Source organism: Mytilus edulis, chromosome 5 (genome assembly GCF_963676685.1).
Source record: "Mytilus edulis chromosome 5, xbMytEdul2.2, whole genome shotgun sequence".
NCBI classification, from domain to species: Eukaryota; Metazoa; Mollusca; class Bivalvia; order Mytilida; family Mytilidae; genus Mytilus; species Mytilus edulis.
In genome coordinates, this window is record NC_092348.1 from 73,653,264 (window position 1) to 73,671,185 (window position 17,922).

Here is a 17,922-nt window from a genome sequence, read left to right on the forward strand (position 1 = left end):
TTATATCAATTAAAGACTTTAGCAGAAAGTCATTTTTAATATGTTTTATATTTCACAAGGAGACAACACGTTTACCAGGCTAAAGTTGGGGTCAAATATACATGTGCTGAAACATACATATGTATAACTCCAAGTGAAATTATAATGGATTACCCCCTAGTAGTGTTTGTAACTGGGCAATAATTTCCTTTATTGATTTAATTTTCATAATTAATTTAAATTTAACACTTCAGTAAAAACATTTCAACTTTCCAGATGCAAATGTTGAAAAACGGGAAAGAAACAAAATATTTTACAAGACATAAACATGTAAAAAATAAATATATATTTCAGCTGACTAAAAATATTTTCATAATGTTACTTTGTCATCATTTCTTAAAAACTAAGTCCCAAACATTATTGGTCAGTTGATATGTGTCATCCTCATGCGGTACGAGATAACTATAATTCTCGTGCAATCCCGAAAAGAGGGGCCATCACAGACAGACATGACATTAAATCGTCATTAAACGAACAAGAACAAACAGCTCTAAGTTGCTTTGATATTTATCCAATTTTCAGGAAACATTGTGAAAATGATCTTCAATATTTCGAAAACATGTGAAATAAAATTGCAAACACGGTGGACCGTCGAGGGTCAACAAACGTAGTAGACTTGTCCATTGGAAAGACGAGGATAATGGTTTTATCATTTGTCATGCATACCCAGTTTTGAATATGATATCCAAAAAGGATGTACTTTTTTTAATCTATGAAACTAGAAAATTCCAAATTGTAAATATCTCTTCATCTGGACTTAATTGGCATCTATCACGTTTGGACGGGTCCATTTCATTAGTAAGGTGATCGATAAATCTTACGGAGTTATGACAAAAAAGGAAAACAAACTTATTGTTATGTGTTTTTAACAAGGGTTTCGTTCCTCTAAATTATTTGCGCAAACAAATCAACAAAATAGGTCAGTTAACTTTGTCTATTTTTAGATTACAGGTATTCATTTGACACTACGTATAACCTGATAACCTGTGTAGTGATTTTGATTTTACGATAAATTTATGAATGAACGACAATTTTATGAATGAACAAGAGCACCTGACCTCTTTCTTAAAAAAACACCAATTAAACATATAAAACCGTATATTATAAAAGATAATTCAAACAAAATTTTCAATACTAAATCAACAACTGAAATGATTCCATATTTTGTTGAAACATCGTACGAACGGAAAACGGAATCGCAGGTATAAAAATGCATTTTTTTCACTCGGACGTCTATGTTTTTTGATAGTCAAACGGTTGTCCCCCTAAATACAAAAATACATCTACAAGAACGTATGCTGAAACTTCTTAAATCCACTAACGTTTTTCAAAAGTTTCAAGCTATGTATTGCATTAGAAAACATACATTGGTGTTTAAGAATGACAGACCAGGAGCCTGTTTAACAAAATACTATGGCTTGATCTGGGCGGAGTCTCTGATCTGGGTCACAAAGATGGCCATACGCGACGGCATGAAAGCAATTGCTTTAAAAAAAGCATGTGCTTGAAATGATCTAAAAATAAAATAGATGTCACTGATATTAAATCAAAGCACCAAAGGGTGCTATAGGCAGTTAATCAAAAACCCAAAGGCAAACTTGGCAAAGTTCAGATGAATAGTGTAAAGAATTAGTCAATTATTTATCTCAGGCATTGTTCTCAGCTATTTCTAAAGTATCTAATAATGCTTGTACAGTAATGTTTATGTTATGCAATCCTACCACTTTTAAAAGTTATTTCCAATTTATATTTATAAAGATTCAATGTTTGAGATTATACACATACACTGTCCTATGTTAGGGGAGAGTTTTGTGCCAGTTAAGATGTTTAAGCCGCCACATTCTGTATGCACCTGTCCATAGTGAGGACCCACTAATGCAGGGATTTCCCATGAAATTGAAGTAGAAGGCTCAATTAAAATTATAGGCGGCTGTAACATGCGTTCAGCGAAGCCAGACGCCCACCAAGCTGTAAGCTTGGTGCCTTACGGCAGGGGGTCTGGCATAAATAGAGCATGAAATCCTGCATTCTCGCAATCTCCTGGCACCTAATTTCATCTTTCAACTGACCATTTTTTATGTATGAATTAAATTTTAGAAAGAAATAAAAATCTCAAAGAAATTTCATTTTTTTTATGTTATAGTTTTTTATTTTTATTACCTTATGCTTAAAATTCATTTACTTTTAAAGGAGTTTTATTTATATAATAATCCGGTTTGTTATAAATCTTGATCGATTTATTTTGCATAACTACGTGCATTTATAAACAAATCACCCTCCTCTTCTCTCTAAAGACTGTTACACGTATTTAAATCATACAATTATTTCTCAAGCATTGACAGAAAATTGATATATCCTCTGATTTTCCTTTTTTTTGTAAACTGTTCAATAAGTCTGATACATAAATCATTTGGAAATGTTATTTATTTGAGGTCGAGTCGACAATATTCTACTTTCGTTTTTGACCTTGATTCTCTGAACACCACGTGGGCTTTGAAAAATGAACTTCAAAAGATACTGTTTTCCAGATTCTGAACAATATGATCTACTACACTTTCTTTAATTTGACTGATATTATTCTATAACATAAGATTGTCATCCTATCTGATTGTCTTCACGTTTTAAAAGCAAAAAAAAAAGCCAACGAGTTAATGTCCATCGGAACGTCTCTATTGTTATCGTTTAATGACCACCGGAACGTCTCTCTTGTTATCTTTGAAAAGAAATGATGCATTCTGACTTTAAATAGACAACCAATTAGTGACCTGAATTCATGTGAACTATATTTTGCCCACGGTAAACACTGACTTTTCACCCTTGTTTATCGTGACCGCGACTTTGCGACAATACGTCTCTCGGCTGCCTGTAAACATTTGAAAAAGATATTTTTTATCTTTTTGAATTTATATTTTTGTCAGTGAAGTAGCCGGCACTTGAAGCCACCGAAAGCCCTGATCATCAGAATCCTCTCATTTTAAAAGGTACGTAAATTTTGTCTTCTATGTAATTTGAAATTGCCGCCAACTTATTAATAGACTACTGACGTATGTAATACGTATCGATGACAAACAATATTCCTACGACTTTTGCCATTTGGGAAATGTAAACGACTCATCTTTATAGATTTTCGGCGACCAAATATTTCATAAAATTGTTCTTTGGCATCTTAGCCAACAGCACAGGGGATAATAAAATATAGAAGGATTTCTATCGAGCACTACTTCCTATGTGCAACTTCAAAACTTTTGGGAAAATCGACGACCATTTAACGTTTTTATGATAATATTTTTTGTATTCCAGAATAAAAAGTATGACAAAAGTGTCCAATTAGTTATAAATAACATAATAGCCAGCCAGATAATAAAAGTGGCACATATTTCAGCATTTATTGGGTAGAACATAAATCTAGGGTGCTCACAATAAAGCAGCTTAACTGCTTAAAAATAGCACTGTCTTGCAGCACAGGTGTTTTTTTTATTAAATAGTTTAGCAAAAACATGGCAGCTTATTTGTGTAAGTTCTTACAAGGTAGAATTCTGTCCAAATAGCCAAGATAAAGTTCATAACAAGTTTTATATGAATTTACAATTCTACTGAAATCAATGTTCAAATCTGTAACATCAAAAACATCATAAAAATAAAGAAATAATAACAGTAATAAATTAAAACATGGATTTGGAGAAACTTGTGTCATGGACATGGAGTATATATTACAAACCTTCAATAAATACCTGAACAAAAACACATATAAATAGTAATTAAACAATAGAATATATATCAATATACTAATATCATATATAATGGGTATGCTGATATCCATACAAATAATAGCATATGGAACAAATGTTTATTTTGTTGGATTTTTTTTTTAAGATAAGATCGGAATATAAATAATTTCTATAATAAATGGCCATCTTGAAAAAAAATACTGTTTATCAGCTTTTTAAAGTTTTTTTTGTTGATTTTTGGTGTTTTAACACCTCTTTTAAGCACCACATTTAGGTTATTTTGTGGTGGCCAGGTTTATTGGTATAGGAAGCAGGAGTGCCCTGAGAAAACCAAGACCTTTGATAGGAAAACTATCAATCCTAGTCATTTAAGATTGGAGTAAAGTGCACCCGCACAAGCGGGGTTCAAACTAGTGTTGACTGGCTAGTGATTACAGTAGTTACTACTTAGACAACTCAGCTTTTGAGAGAACCTGTTACTGATACTACTTAATTATTCTAAGAAAGGCTGTTGATATACTACTTGGAGGCATGTTATCTTCATGTCAACTTTCCAATCACAAAAAAAATGATAAAAAGACTTTACAATTCTGATTATCCTGTCTGATTATGGCAAAGCATGACTCGAAAATAAACAAACCCATTCATTGATGATACACACTCATTTTGATATTAGAATGTATCAATTAATGTTATCTCTCTCAGCCAAACCTCCAGAATTGAAGTGAAGTTTTGTTATAATTTTTCATCATCATCATCATATTTTTTCCCTGAATCATCAATATCTGTTTCTTATATGGCCCATGAATATGAAATATAGAATTTCAAAACAACAGAAAACTCAAATATTTTTAAAAACATTATCTACTGATTATACTATTTTGATTTGTCAACTATCATTTTAATAATTCAAGGCATAAAAAAATTTCGGGTCACAACCAATTATAAATGATAAATTCAATGGTCTTCAGATTCAAATACTGAAAACTTTTATACAAAATGAATCTATTAATAAACTACAGTAAACCACAGTACATCAAAAATATACCAATTTGAAACAAATAAGTGGCACCTTTATCATGTCAATGATGAACAAAAACATTCTTTCATGTAAATATGATAAATACAATAAATACTACAATATTTGAACGAATACAAGTTTCATTTGAGTAATTTACTGATGATCAATTATTTGTCACTTCATTATCAATGAGGCTAGTTTCCACTTCATCTTCAGATTCTGAGTCAGACATTGTAGGAGCTACTTTCTTCACATCTTTAAACCACTGATTTGTCAAATAGTTCATCTGTGTTTGTCCTTCTCTTACTTCCTGTAACAAAAGAAAAAGGATTATAAACATGATAAAATATAACTTTTTGTCGAGTTGTCTAATTTTCATCCCGCATAATAGTTTTTATTAACACAGGTAAACCTCTTATAAACGCACTTATTATTTTTAAGTATTCTTTAGAAAATTTAACTTCTCTGCAATTACTAGTTCATTCCTACATTTTAATGAATGAATTAAATAAAACAAGAAACTTTCTTAAAAATATAATATTTATCTCTTTAACTTTAACCCAATGTTGGATGGAGAGACTGACCAGAAAAAACTAATGCCTCTCTACTTTGGTAGGCAAAGAATACAAAATTCATTCAAATACATTTTTCAAGTCCATGGACCATAACTTTGCACAAAATTTTCATATATATTATATAGCTTTCTTCCATATCTAAAAATAATTTGGTAAGACATTGCTTTAAGCTGCTTTTTAAATCATTCCAATTTGTATTCATTCTTATGACCATTCAAAGTATTGCCAATATTTTATCAATGTCTCTGCTTCTATTCATTTCCCTCTGCTTCTATTCATAGTAAAATTCTACACTTATCAGGTCTCACTAGGAGTCTGGAGGTTTGCACTTACCATTAATAATAATAACATCAAATAGTGTGCATAACACTTGCAATAGTTATTTGAATAACATAAATAAAAATATAGTGTGTACAAACCTGTTTAGTAAATCTCCTTGTAAAGAATGGCACCAGATATTTAGCATCAAACTTTAGAAAGCCTTTCTGGTTTGGCTTTAAATAATGGATTTCATATTCCTCTTCTGTTAACTCTGATAAATGGTCAGTGTCTACTGTTTCTCCCTGTCAAATATATTAAGGTTAACACTGCCACATGCTGTATGTGCCTGTTCAAAGTCAAGAGCCTGTAATTCATTGGTTGTTGTTTGTTGCTGTATATTATATTTGTTTTATGCATTTATTGTTATGTTCATAAATCAGGCTGTTAATTTTACTGTTTTAAATGTTTGACATTTGTCATATTGGAGCCTTCTAGTTTGCTATATATGAGGTTTGGCTTTGCTCATTGTTGAAGGATGTACCATAACCTATAGTAGCTAACTTCTATATCATTCGGTTTTTATTGGAGAGTTGTCTCATTGGCACTTATACCACATCCTATTTTCTTACCCCAATTTAACATTAGAATACACATAGGTAACTTCTTAAAAATCACTTGTGTTTTTTTTAAGATTTGAACAAAATCAAACACATTTTTGGACAATTCAAATGGAAAGATTTTGATACAGCTAATCAAATGAGTGTGGAGAAAGACCTGAACAAAAAGTTTCCTGCATGCCATTTACACATTATTATTTTGAAACTTATTAGCTTTATTACAAAATCTGGTAAATAAAAAAAAACAAGGATATATTAGAACTTTCACAATATAGCATGTAACAAAATTTCCATTTACATAATTCAAATATCATGTATGCGCATATTCATAATATCATTAATATTTTAAATATCCTTACCATTTCTTTAGTTTTGCTGAGAGAAACTTCTTTGCCAGATTTCTTCTTTTTCTTAGTTTTCGCTGTGGCATCTAAAAGCTACAAAATTAATAATACTCCATCATTGTCTTTTGTTTGAGATTATTTATTATAACACACATTCTTCAGAAATTATGAACAGACACATTATAATGCAATTCTATATATGAATTGAACATCACTGATGTTAATTTTCTTGCAGCTTTAAGTACATGCTCTAAAGATAATAACTCCTATAGTAAGTCAACTGACAATTTTGATAGGATATATATTATGATCATTTGTTGATCTCATCTTGGTGATCATTTTTGTTATTTAAAGTTTTTCTCTATCTATTATAGTTTCAAGATAAAAGGCAAAAATGAAAAAGTGGAAAAGGTCGTCATTGAAAGGCAATAACTTATATAAGTTGTCTGACAGTTGTGCTGTTAATGGTCAGATCTAAACATTCTGAACAAATTCTGCATGTCAGATTTTCTGTATTATCTAAAGCTATTTTCAGAATAATCATTAAAAATATGTTCTAGTATTACCAATGTATTCCATCTTGGTTAACAGGCATGAGCATCAAAAACATTTTTAAAACTAGATAACCCAATGATGATTGTGGCCAAGTCTGGATCTAATTTTCCCAGTAGTATCGATCAGAGGAGAAGCTTTTTTCAAATCATGGTTATTTTCTTGTGCTTCATAAGATTTGGTCTTGAAATATCCAATTCATAGTCTGTTAAGCAATCAAAGGATATACTAAGACCTTCATTCTAATAACCCATTTGTTTTATATTCCTTTAATTAATTGAGGAGTAAGATTGTAACTTACCTTCATTAAAGGCATTGTAGCTCCACCAAGAAACATAGTGGTAAATAAAACAATAATTAAAGTGGTTGTCACTAAAATATATCTTTTCTCTTTATCTTCCTTAGAGAATTCTAAATGTAAACATAAGGCAAATGCAACAGCACCTCGTAAACCTGGAAATAAAAAGTTCAATTCAATAAATCACATATTTCAATTCAAAAGTATATGTAACAAGAGACTCCAAAGACATTTTGATATTTAAATTGTTATCTTTATTGCAATCAGTCAAGTTTGCTTATTTGTAAATCTGATTTAGTGGTATTTTTTGTTTTGTAGATTTTATATATATTAAGGGGTAAATTGACAATTTCAGCAATACTGTAACCCCGCCACATTATTTATGTATGTGCCTGTCCCAAGTCAGGAGCCTGTAATTCAGTGGTTGTCGTTTGTTAATGTGTTACATATTTGATTTTCGTTCATTTTTTTTTTACATAAATAAGGCCGTTAGTTTTCTCGTTTGAATTGTTTTACATTGTCTTATCGGGGCCTTTTATAGCTGACTATGTGGTATGGGCTTTGCTCATTGTTGAAGGCCGTCGTTGACCTATAGTTGTTAATGTCTGTGTCATTTTGGTCTTTTGTGGATAGTTGTCTCATTGGCAATCATACCACATCTTCTTTTTTATATTGACATATTTAAAGATACAAATGTGTCATAGTTATAGTAACTCTTAGCTGTTCAAAAGTTGTTAATGGACTCCAACAACAAGAATGCACACATTGTATTGCTAGGCATACCAATAATTGCATTTCAGAGCATTGGAAAACAGTAAGTAGCTGTCTGACCAATCAGGAAAGTGCACACAAACTGCTGGCCAAAGATGAAGTCACTCTGTACAGGAGTTTTTTTATAAAAATGACAAAAAGTTTTGTTGAACCAAAGGATGCCTAGACGGATGGACAAATGAAAAGTACAAACAGACAGACTGATAAGGTGTTTGCAATAAAAGTACCACTCATTGAGCAGAGATAAAATAATCACAAGAGCTCTACCATACAGAAACAACAGAGTGATGAACTTCAGTTAAACTATATGCCACAAAAACTTAGGGCTGGGGCAAACAAAATATCCTATTAAAGTTAAATAATGCATGTAATAAATTATTGAACTTATAACTGGAGATTTTTTAGAAACTAACTTTTGAAGATTGTTTTTCTAATTTCAATTTTAATCAATGGCTTATTATTGTTTGCCTAATGTCCATGTCATATATGTCATACATATTGAAGAAAACAATCTTTAACAAATAAAACATGGTACTTTAAAAATGTCCCAAAGTTTAAAAAGAAGATTGGTAATTTTCAACAATGAAAATAAACTATTTTAAAGCAGCAAATATATACCGCTGTACTGTAGATAAAAATACATGACATTTGATCTTAATTAACTTACCACTAAACCACATTATAAATTGATTTTTACGAGTAATCTTATGTTCTCTGAAGAAATTAGCAAGAAATGTTAATGGAAATATGTTGAAGGCTCTTCCTATCAATACAAGAGCCTGAAAAGACAAAATATAAAAAATAATCATTTTTATAGGTTGAAAAACATATAATCAAATCAACATTTTTTTAAGTCTTAGTGGCTGAGAGGTCATGACATATGGACAACACCATTATACCTAACACAGACTTACTTCAGACTATCACCCCTACTATCCTGGATGGTGGCTCAAACTAACCATTTAATATAATGAAGAGATGCCCTTGATCTTATGGTATTTGGTCAGTTTTTCAGAAATTCATGGAATACCATTGGCTGATTCTCTCACTTTAATATTTATTTACAAGTATATATCAAAGTGCACATACCAATCAACTCTTCTTTAAAATTATCAATCGAAATGCAAGGTTAATGAATACATTTCTTTTCAACACATTTCAAAACACGTAATGTACATCATATGGCAAAGAATTTGTGAACAAGATCGGAAAAACCAGGAGGTTTATTGATTTTCCATGCAACTGCATACAATAAGTATTAGATCAATACATCTGTTGCCTTATTTCGGGTTGAAAAAATCTATATGCAAAGACTGTTTAAAAATTGAGTTGACATAAGAACCCTACAAAACAGACAAAACTTTATTTTTATTTCGTATTTGAATGTTCCAAAATCAATCAAATTCTCATACATGTACATGTATAAGTGAACTTGCATACAGTGGATTTCTATCCCACGCAGCTCATATACTAAAGGTTTTAGTTATTTAGGGAACTTAGTGTTAATGGAATTTCTTTGATAGTGTCTATTGAATTATTCACAGTTTTTTTTAGATTAAGGCGATTTAAAACTTGAAATATAGTTAGAAACTTCTTAATTCTTATTAAAAGACTTAATGCTGACCTTTATATGTCTTTTGGTGTTTCATATTGCTGGCTTGCTGTCTAATAAATGTACATCTTAAATCTACTTTCATTCACATAAATAATACTTACAATACCCCATATGACTAGAGCTGGCTTGACTATTAAACCATTAAAACTAAATATGGCTAATCCAAGATAGGCAAATACACAGGTTTCTAAGAAAAAAATACATTTTAATTATTAAATATGGTTAATAGAGACAGGTTATTTCATATATGAAAAAAAATCAAAATTACTTGCAAAAAAAAATGTTTAAATACCAACCACTGTCAAAAATTTCATTTAATATCGACAGATGGTATAATACACAACAAATTTGACCTAATGTTCATATAATGTAATTCTTTTTTTCATTAATACTTTTGAATGTGATAAATAATGCTAAATACTATCAAATTTAGCATATCATTCTTTAAGGTTATCAGTTTAACATTGATTGATTGGTGTTTAACGCCACTTTCAGCACTAATGTGCTATTTATATGGTGGTCAGTTTTTATTGGTGGAAAAGCCAGAGTGCCAGGAAAGAACCACAGACCTTTGCTTAACTCGAATAATTCAAGCCCTTTCCATGTCCGATTTTCTCCCACACGAGGGCTTGAACTCCTTATGATCATTGGCCACGTCGCCTGCTCTCTGTATGAGAGAGCCAATCAGCGGCGATCAGGATAATGAGTCTGCACAACTCTCTTGTAATTGTCTTACCAAACACGTGTGTTCAATTAACACAAATCCGATAATAATTAATTAACATCAATTAACATCAATTTACATCATTTAACATCAATTAACATCCGGAACTCCTCCTTCTTTAGCTGCCAATTTAAATCAAAATTTCCATATTGCAAAGCGGTGTGAAAATTCCGGTTGACGGTCTTGATCGAGGAAGACGTTCAGGCGTTAATATAGCCTTCGTAGATTAGCGGAATATAACGACTGAATTATTTGGGTTAACCTTTGCTAGGAAAACTGACAAACCTTCTCAATTAAGATTGAGTCAAGCGCACCTTCCATGTGTGGGATTCAATCTCACAACCTCAGTGTTGACAGGCTAGCAATACAGTAGTTTGATTACTTAAAGACTACTCTGCCACTGGGGCCCCAGTTTAACATTGAAATAATATCTTTGTATTTTGTATGTAAGTAGGGATTTTTGTGAGGTGATGTGTATGACTGTGTTTGTAGGTTTGTCTGTGTGTATTGTTTACTTAATCATATAGTTTTGAAAATCATTTGTGCAGTGATTTCCATGGTGTTATGTATATGTATGTAGGTGTGTCCGTGTGTATTGTTTACACAACTTCTATAGACCATATAGTTACTTCTAAATGTCATCTATGTAGTGATTATTATGATGTTATTTACATACCTGCTATAATTGATACAGTTCAAAAAGTCATCTGTGTAGTGATTTCTATAATATATTGTTTGTGTATGTAAATGTGTCTGTGTGTATTGTTCACTTACCTGCTATAAATGATATAGTTCTAAATGTCATCTGTGTAGTAATCTGTGTGACTGGTGATAGGTTTGAATGAGTATAATGAGACATCACAATACCACAAAATAAAATGGCCATGATTCCTGCAAGTAAACCAATAGAATAGTAATAACAAGGGAGAAGGTTCAAAAAGTGTCAATAAAGGCCTTTCAAAAAGCTGAAAATTAAAATATGCAAAAGAACACTATTTCTGGAAATATATGTGTATCAATTTGTTGAGGAACATTAATAAACGTAATCATTTTCAGTGAAAAATACATTCTTCCTATATACATCTTTAAATCTCTAATGCTATTTTCAGTGATCTTGCATAGCTGTTCTAAAGTTACATTTTTCATAAGATCCTAAATACTAATCAAAACTTTGATTACAAGAAAACTCTTAATTGAATTCTTATACTACAAGTATAACATGTAAAAAGGAACATAAAACTCTTTTTTAATTATTTCAAGGAACAAAATTACTTTAGTGGTTTTTGTTTTCTTTTGTTTTGAACAATGTCTTGTTTTTTTTGTTTGTGTATTCTATTGTTTATATTTTGACTATGATGTTGTCTGATTGTTTTATTACTTATGATTTCCGATTGCCCCAGAACAGTATATTCTCTCTTTTTTCTAAAATTGTCATACTGCAGATCACAACAATAGGTTCTTAGGACAATATAAACAAGTGAAACTGCGAGCTACTGCTCACTGATGATACCCCCACCGCAAGTGGATAATATTAATAGTGTAAAAATATGCAAGTGTTCGGTAAACAGGAAGTTGTCGAGTGATGAATCTGAAAACGCATCACACGGTATAGCTGACTTATATAAATCCTGAAACCAAATGTCAGAAATCCTTGTATTGTAGTTCCTGAGAAAAATGTGACGAAAATTTTTAACTTGGTTATCATGTGTAAAATCATACAAGTGTTCGGTAAACAGGAAGTAGTCGAGTGATGAATCTGAAAACGCATCACACAGTATAGCTGACTTATATAAATCCTGAAACCAAATTTCAGAAATCCTTGTATTGTAGTTCCCGAGAAAAATGTGACGAAAATTTTCAACTTGGCTATCATGTGTAAAATCATACAAGTGTTCGGTAAACAGGAAGTTGTTGATTGATGAATCTGAAAACGCATCACACGGTATAGCTGACTTATATAAATTCTGAAACCAAATTTCAGAAATCCTTATATTGTAGTGCCTGAGAAAAATGTGACGAAAATTTTCAACTTGGCTATCATGTGTAAAATCAGACAAGTGTTCGGTAAACAGGAAGTTGTCAAGTGATGAATCTGAAAACGCATCACACGGTATGGCTGACATATATAAATGTTGATACCAAATTACAGAAAGGGTGGATGTGTAGTTCCTGAGAAAAATGTGACGAAAGTTTCATGGGACGGACTGACTGACTGACTGACGGACGGACTGATGGACGGACTGACAGACAGAGGTAAAACAGTATACCCCCCCCTTTTTTAAAGCGGGGGTATAAAAAGAAGATGTGGTATGATTGCCAATGAGACAACTATCCACAAAAGACCAAAATGACACAGACATTAACAACTACAGGTCACCGTACGGCCTTCAACAATGAGCAAAGCCCATACCGCATAGTCAGCTATAAAAGGCCCCGATAAGACAATGTAAAACAATTCAAACGAGAAAACTAACGGCCTTCTTTATGTAAAAAAATGAACGAAAAACAAATATGTAACACATAAACAAACGACAACCACTGAATATACAGGCTCCTGACTTGGGACAGGCACATACATAAATAATGTGGCGGGGTTAAACATGTTAGCGGGATCCCAACCCTCCCCCTAACCTGGGACAGTGGTGTAACAGTACAACATAAGAACGAACTATAAAAATCAGTTGAAAAAGGCTTAACTCATCAGATGGATGAGTCAAGCAAGGTTCTACCTAATCAACAAAAAGACTTTAAAATAAATACAGATATTAAACTTGGTTAACCTTATAAATAAAATAAGCAGTACAAAGCAATCTATTTTTTGTTTGTTCGTAAACTGCTAGTTTATAAAAAAGAAGATGTGATATGATTGCCAATGAGACAACTGTCCACAAGAGACCAAAATGACACAGACATTAACAACTATAGGTCACCGTAGGTTAGTATGTTTAACATTTATTATGTCTTCATATTTTCATGTAATGATTAATAGGTTGTTGTTTGTGTTAATATCATCTAGAGGCAAATACTTCATGAATATTTAGGACTGTATCAAGAAACTGAATAATAAGCATGTATGTATAGTCCTTTGATCTATAATGTTTAACATTTTACAAATTGTGACTTGGTTGAATGGAGAGTTATCTCATTGGGACTCATACCACATCGTCCTTATTGATGAAATACAAATTTATGAAGATCTTATTAGTGTGAAGTTTTACCTGATAAATGTAATCCTTCTGCTAAACCATATGGGAGATATGAAAATGTGAGCATTAAACCAAACTCTAATGAAGGTGTTTTTCTCAGATCAAAATGTTTCAATAACTGAAAAATAGAATACATATGGTGTAAACCAAGTATAATCTAGAGGTACTGCTAGTAAATTACACAAATAATTACTAAACCTCTTTTTCAGTCCATGATTTTCTATGGGCAACTCCTAAATAATTAATAATATTATAAAAAACAAAATAGAAAGTGCACATTGTGTGCCTTATATGCATTGCATAGTGTAGCTGCGGAACCGTAGCTCTTAGGTCCTTATGTTATTTTTTGACTATTTGCGGATGGTCCGCAAATAGTCAAAAAATAACATAAGGACCTAAGAGCTACGGTTCCGCAGCTATGCATAGTGAAGATTATGATAAAATTTGATTAAGTTCATAAGAAATTATAGAAGTGGATTGTGGATACAAAACCTGGTGTGCTGATATGACAAAGTCCATGGCATGCCAAAGTAAACCCCAAAATCATTTGGATGAAGAAATGACAGTGGAGGAGGAAAAGTAATTTATGTATATAATGTTTGGTACTTCTAAAATGACTGCCAAGTATTTTTTCTTTATTAATAAGTGTCGATAAGGATTTGTATAGTGAGAATTCAATGGGTAATGGATGACAAAAAAAGACAAACGAGATGCATTACGGTTAATCTCGCCAAAATCTCATATACACAGATTTTTATATACAGTCAATGCAAACTGCTCGCGAGATTCCAATCCTTCTCACTATACAAATCCTTGGTGTCGAATAAAATAAGTTTGTAAGTTTCAATCATGGTCGGGTAAATTTTGTAACTTAATAAACTGCAACATTTACTAGTAGTTTGTATAACCATGACAAATATCTAATTAACTGTTACTCTAGTGCATTAACTGTATCAGAATATATTCAATAAATAAGACTTATATTGGTAAAAGTAAGTGTTTAATGATAACAAAAGACATTTGTTTGTCAATTTTTACAACTTTTTAGCTGCAATTTCAGTATCCGCCGAAATAAAAACCACCAACATTTTTAATATAAAAATCATGAAACTTTCTTTATAAGTCATTTTTTTAAAATTTATAACCTTTTGTCCATGTTTTATAACATTTTGTTTTATGTTATTGATGTCAAAATATTTTAATTCCAGACTGTTTCTGAATGTTAAGTACCAAAATAATTTTCAATAAAACAGTAAATCACGTAAATAAAAAACAAATTGTTTTCAAAATTTAATAGTGGCATTTTTTATTCCTCATAAAAAAGCTTGTATCCAAGTTTATACAAAATCTTAAAGGTTTAACAAAAGGTTGCAGGTACTGCAAAAAAGACAAGTTATAGAACTATATCATGTTGGTAATATATCCAAATATTGTTACACTAAAACTAAGTAATTTAGGTAGATTTAATTTTGATTTTTTACTTATAGTAAAATTTCAAACAAACTTGCTAATGATTTCTTAAACTCCTAATATAAAAAATATTGATCAGAACTAACTATACTTTTTGAAAAAAAAGAATTTAATTTTAGTGCACACAACACATCTTTAACTAACATTCAAAATTGATGTTTTTTTTGACAGACAAAAAAAAATGCATTCTGTGTGTGGGGATATATGTGTCTGTTCAAAGTTAGGAGCCAGTAATTCAGTGGTAATTGGTTTTTGCTGTGTATAATATTTGTTTTTGTCGATTTGTACTTTAATCTGGACATTTATCTTTTACATTTGAACTGTCTAGCATTTTGTTATGTTGGGGCCTTTTAAAGCTTGTTTTGCAGTAAGGCATTTGGTCATTGTGGAAAATTGTAAGGTAATAGTTTTTTTCGATTTTTTTATTTTGGTAGATATTTATCTCATTGGCAATCATTCCATATCTCCTTATTTTTTAAATCTGTTTACTGTGGATTCATTATTATTCGTTGGATACCAATTTTCGTGTGTTTTATGGGTACAGGTGAACCACGAATTCAAATGTTCAACGAAAAACATATTTCCAAAAGGCTTTGTATACAGAGATTGGCAAAACCACGAAATCAAATATCCACGAATATGCAAGTTTTTAGCAATCCACGAAAATTGATACCCACGAAAATAAATGAATCAACAGTAATCACAATTTATCTTAATGACGGCAAACTATTCGCATATTCTTAAATCATCAGATGTATCCTGCTAGTGACTATGTTTACTGTGATATGTCACTTTGTTAACTTGATTACCTACCAGGGCACTTATTAAACCAAGTAAAACTCCTATAGCAGATGATGCAAAAAACATAACACAAAACCTTCCAACTGCTCCAAAAAATGCTGAAGCTCCACTGGTGATGACTACATCTGGTTTATTGTACTCCAAAATCGTCCTGAAATAAATGTAAGTATTAAATGTTGATACACAGAAGAGGCTGTTAGCCCAATGAGGTGTATCTAGTTTATACTATATTATGGTAAAATAAAATGGTAACTTTCAATAATCAAGAGGGGTCTTTTATCAATGTGACCTCATATCATGGTAAATAAAATTGAGAATGGAAATGGGGAATGTGTCAAAGAGACAACAACCCGACCATAGAAAAAACAACAGCAGAAGGTCACCAACAGGTCTTCAATGTAGCGAGAAATTCCCGCACCCGGAGGTGTCCCTCAGCTGGCCCCTAAACAAATATATACTAGTTTAGTGATAATGAACGCCATACTAATTACCAAATTGTACACAAGAAACTAAAATTAAAATAATACAAGACTAACAAAGGCCAGAGGCTCCTGACTTGGGACAGGCGCAAAAATGAGGCGAGGTTAAACATGTTTATGAGATCTCAACCCTCACCCTATACCTCTAGCCAAAATAGAAAAGTAAACGCATAACAATACGCACATTTAAAATTCAGTTCAAGAGAAGTCTGAGTCTGATGTGAGAAGATGTAACCAAAGAAAATAAACAAAATGACAATAATACATAAATAACAACAGACTACTAGCAGTTAACTGACATGCCAGCTCAATACTTCAATTAAACTGATTGAAAGATTATGATTTCATCATATGAATATCAGGCACAATCCTTCCCATTAGGGGTTTAGTATCATACCATCATAAAATATATGAGAAGAACATAACCCGTGTCATGCCAATAACTGGTTTTTGAATAAATGTGTTTAGTTCCGATGCAAACACCCTATATGTGAATCGATATTAATGCCAAAATATGCAATCTTTAATGACCTGACAACAGTAACGTAACTATATCCCTTCTTAATAAGTCTATAGTAAAGCATGATAAATGCAGAATATCTTATTATGTTTAATGGCATTGTAATGTAATACAAATTCTTACTCATAATTTTGTTTATTGTGTCATTTAGAGACATTGGGATTTCAAATTCACATTATCGAGACAGCAATCCAATGACCAAATAAAACAATAAGAAGACATGCATTTGTCATTGCAGTTATGAAACCTTTAACAAAATGTCAAATTAATTACTATCAATCAACTTATTTTCTAGAGCAAATTAATTTTCGTGAATAAAGGGACTATAAATCACCATGAATATGTAGCACTTGGGTGTTTTCATATATAAAAACATCAAGAAAGTTAGAAAATCATTTAAAATAAATAGCTGTAAAGTTGGCTGAAAAGGAATAAGTGCAAAATTAAGTATCTGCATTTTGTTTGTATCTATCTATACTAACGTGGTCAACACAATGGCTACAGCATCGTTCAGGACACTCTCTCCAAATACCAACATGTATAATATCTGGTCAACATTTAAAGCTTTAAAGATGGCCAGAGTTGCTACAGGGTCAACAGCTGAGATCAAAGACCCAAAGGCAAAACTTTCAACTATATCAAACTCATACACAAGACCAGCCTACAAAGAAAAACATTTCTGGTGTTACAAATTATACCCGTAGCAAGGGGGGGGGGGGTTCGGGGGGTTCGGACGAACCCCCCTTGAAATCAAATAAGCACTGTTAAAGTCAACGTTTTGTTGAAATTGTGACTGTTAAAGTCGAGTTCATGAGTCCAACGAACCCCGCCTTGGAAATTCCTGGCTACAGGCCTGCAAATTATACATTTTCAAATCAGATTTGGTAAAGGCAATGTATTC

The 17,922-nt window shown here is 31.7% G+C and overlaps 1 protein-coding gene across 1 annotated transcript in view; it reads right to left on the reverse strand.

Moving 5' to 3' along the window:
• Window positions 1-17,922, reverse strand: part of LOC139524437 (sodium/hydrogen exchanger 8-like) — a 94,218-nt gene that overhangs the window by 2,247 nt on the left and 74,049 nt on the right. The window contains exons 7-16 of the mRNA XM_071319210.1: window positions 17,504-17,682; window positions 16,035-16,173; window positions 13,764-13,869; window positions 11,320-11,436; window positions 9,923-10,008; window positions 8,874-8,985; window positions 7,439-7,590; window positions 6,601-6,678; window positions 5,783-5,926; window positions 1,538-5,098 (exon numbers count right to left, since the gene is read on the reverse strand). Coding sequence (XP_071175311.1) covers window positions 4,952-5,098; window positions 5,783-5,926; window positions 6,601-6,678; window positions 7,439-7,590; window positions 8,874-8,985; window positions 9,923-10,008; window positions 11,320-11,436; window positions 13,764-13,869; window positions 16,035-16,173; window positions 17,504-17,682 — 1,260 coding nt within the window. The 3' untranslated portion in view covers window positions 1,538-4,951. The remainder of the gene's footprint in view (window positions 1-1,537; window positions 5,099-5,782; window positions 5,927-6,600; window positions 6,679-7,438; window positions 7,591-8,873; window positions 8,986-9,922; window positions 10,009-11,319; window positions 11,437-13,763; window positions 13,870-16,034; window positions 16,174-17,503; window positions 17,683-17,922) is intronic.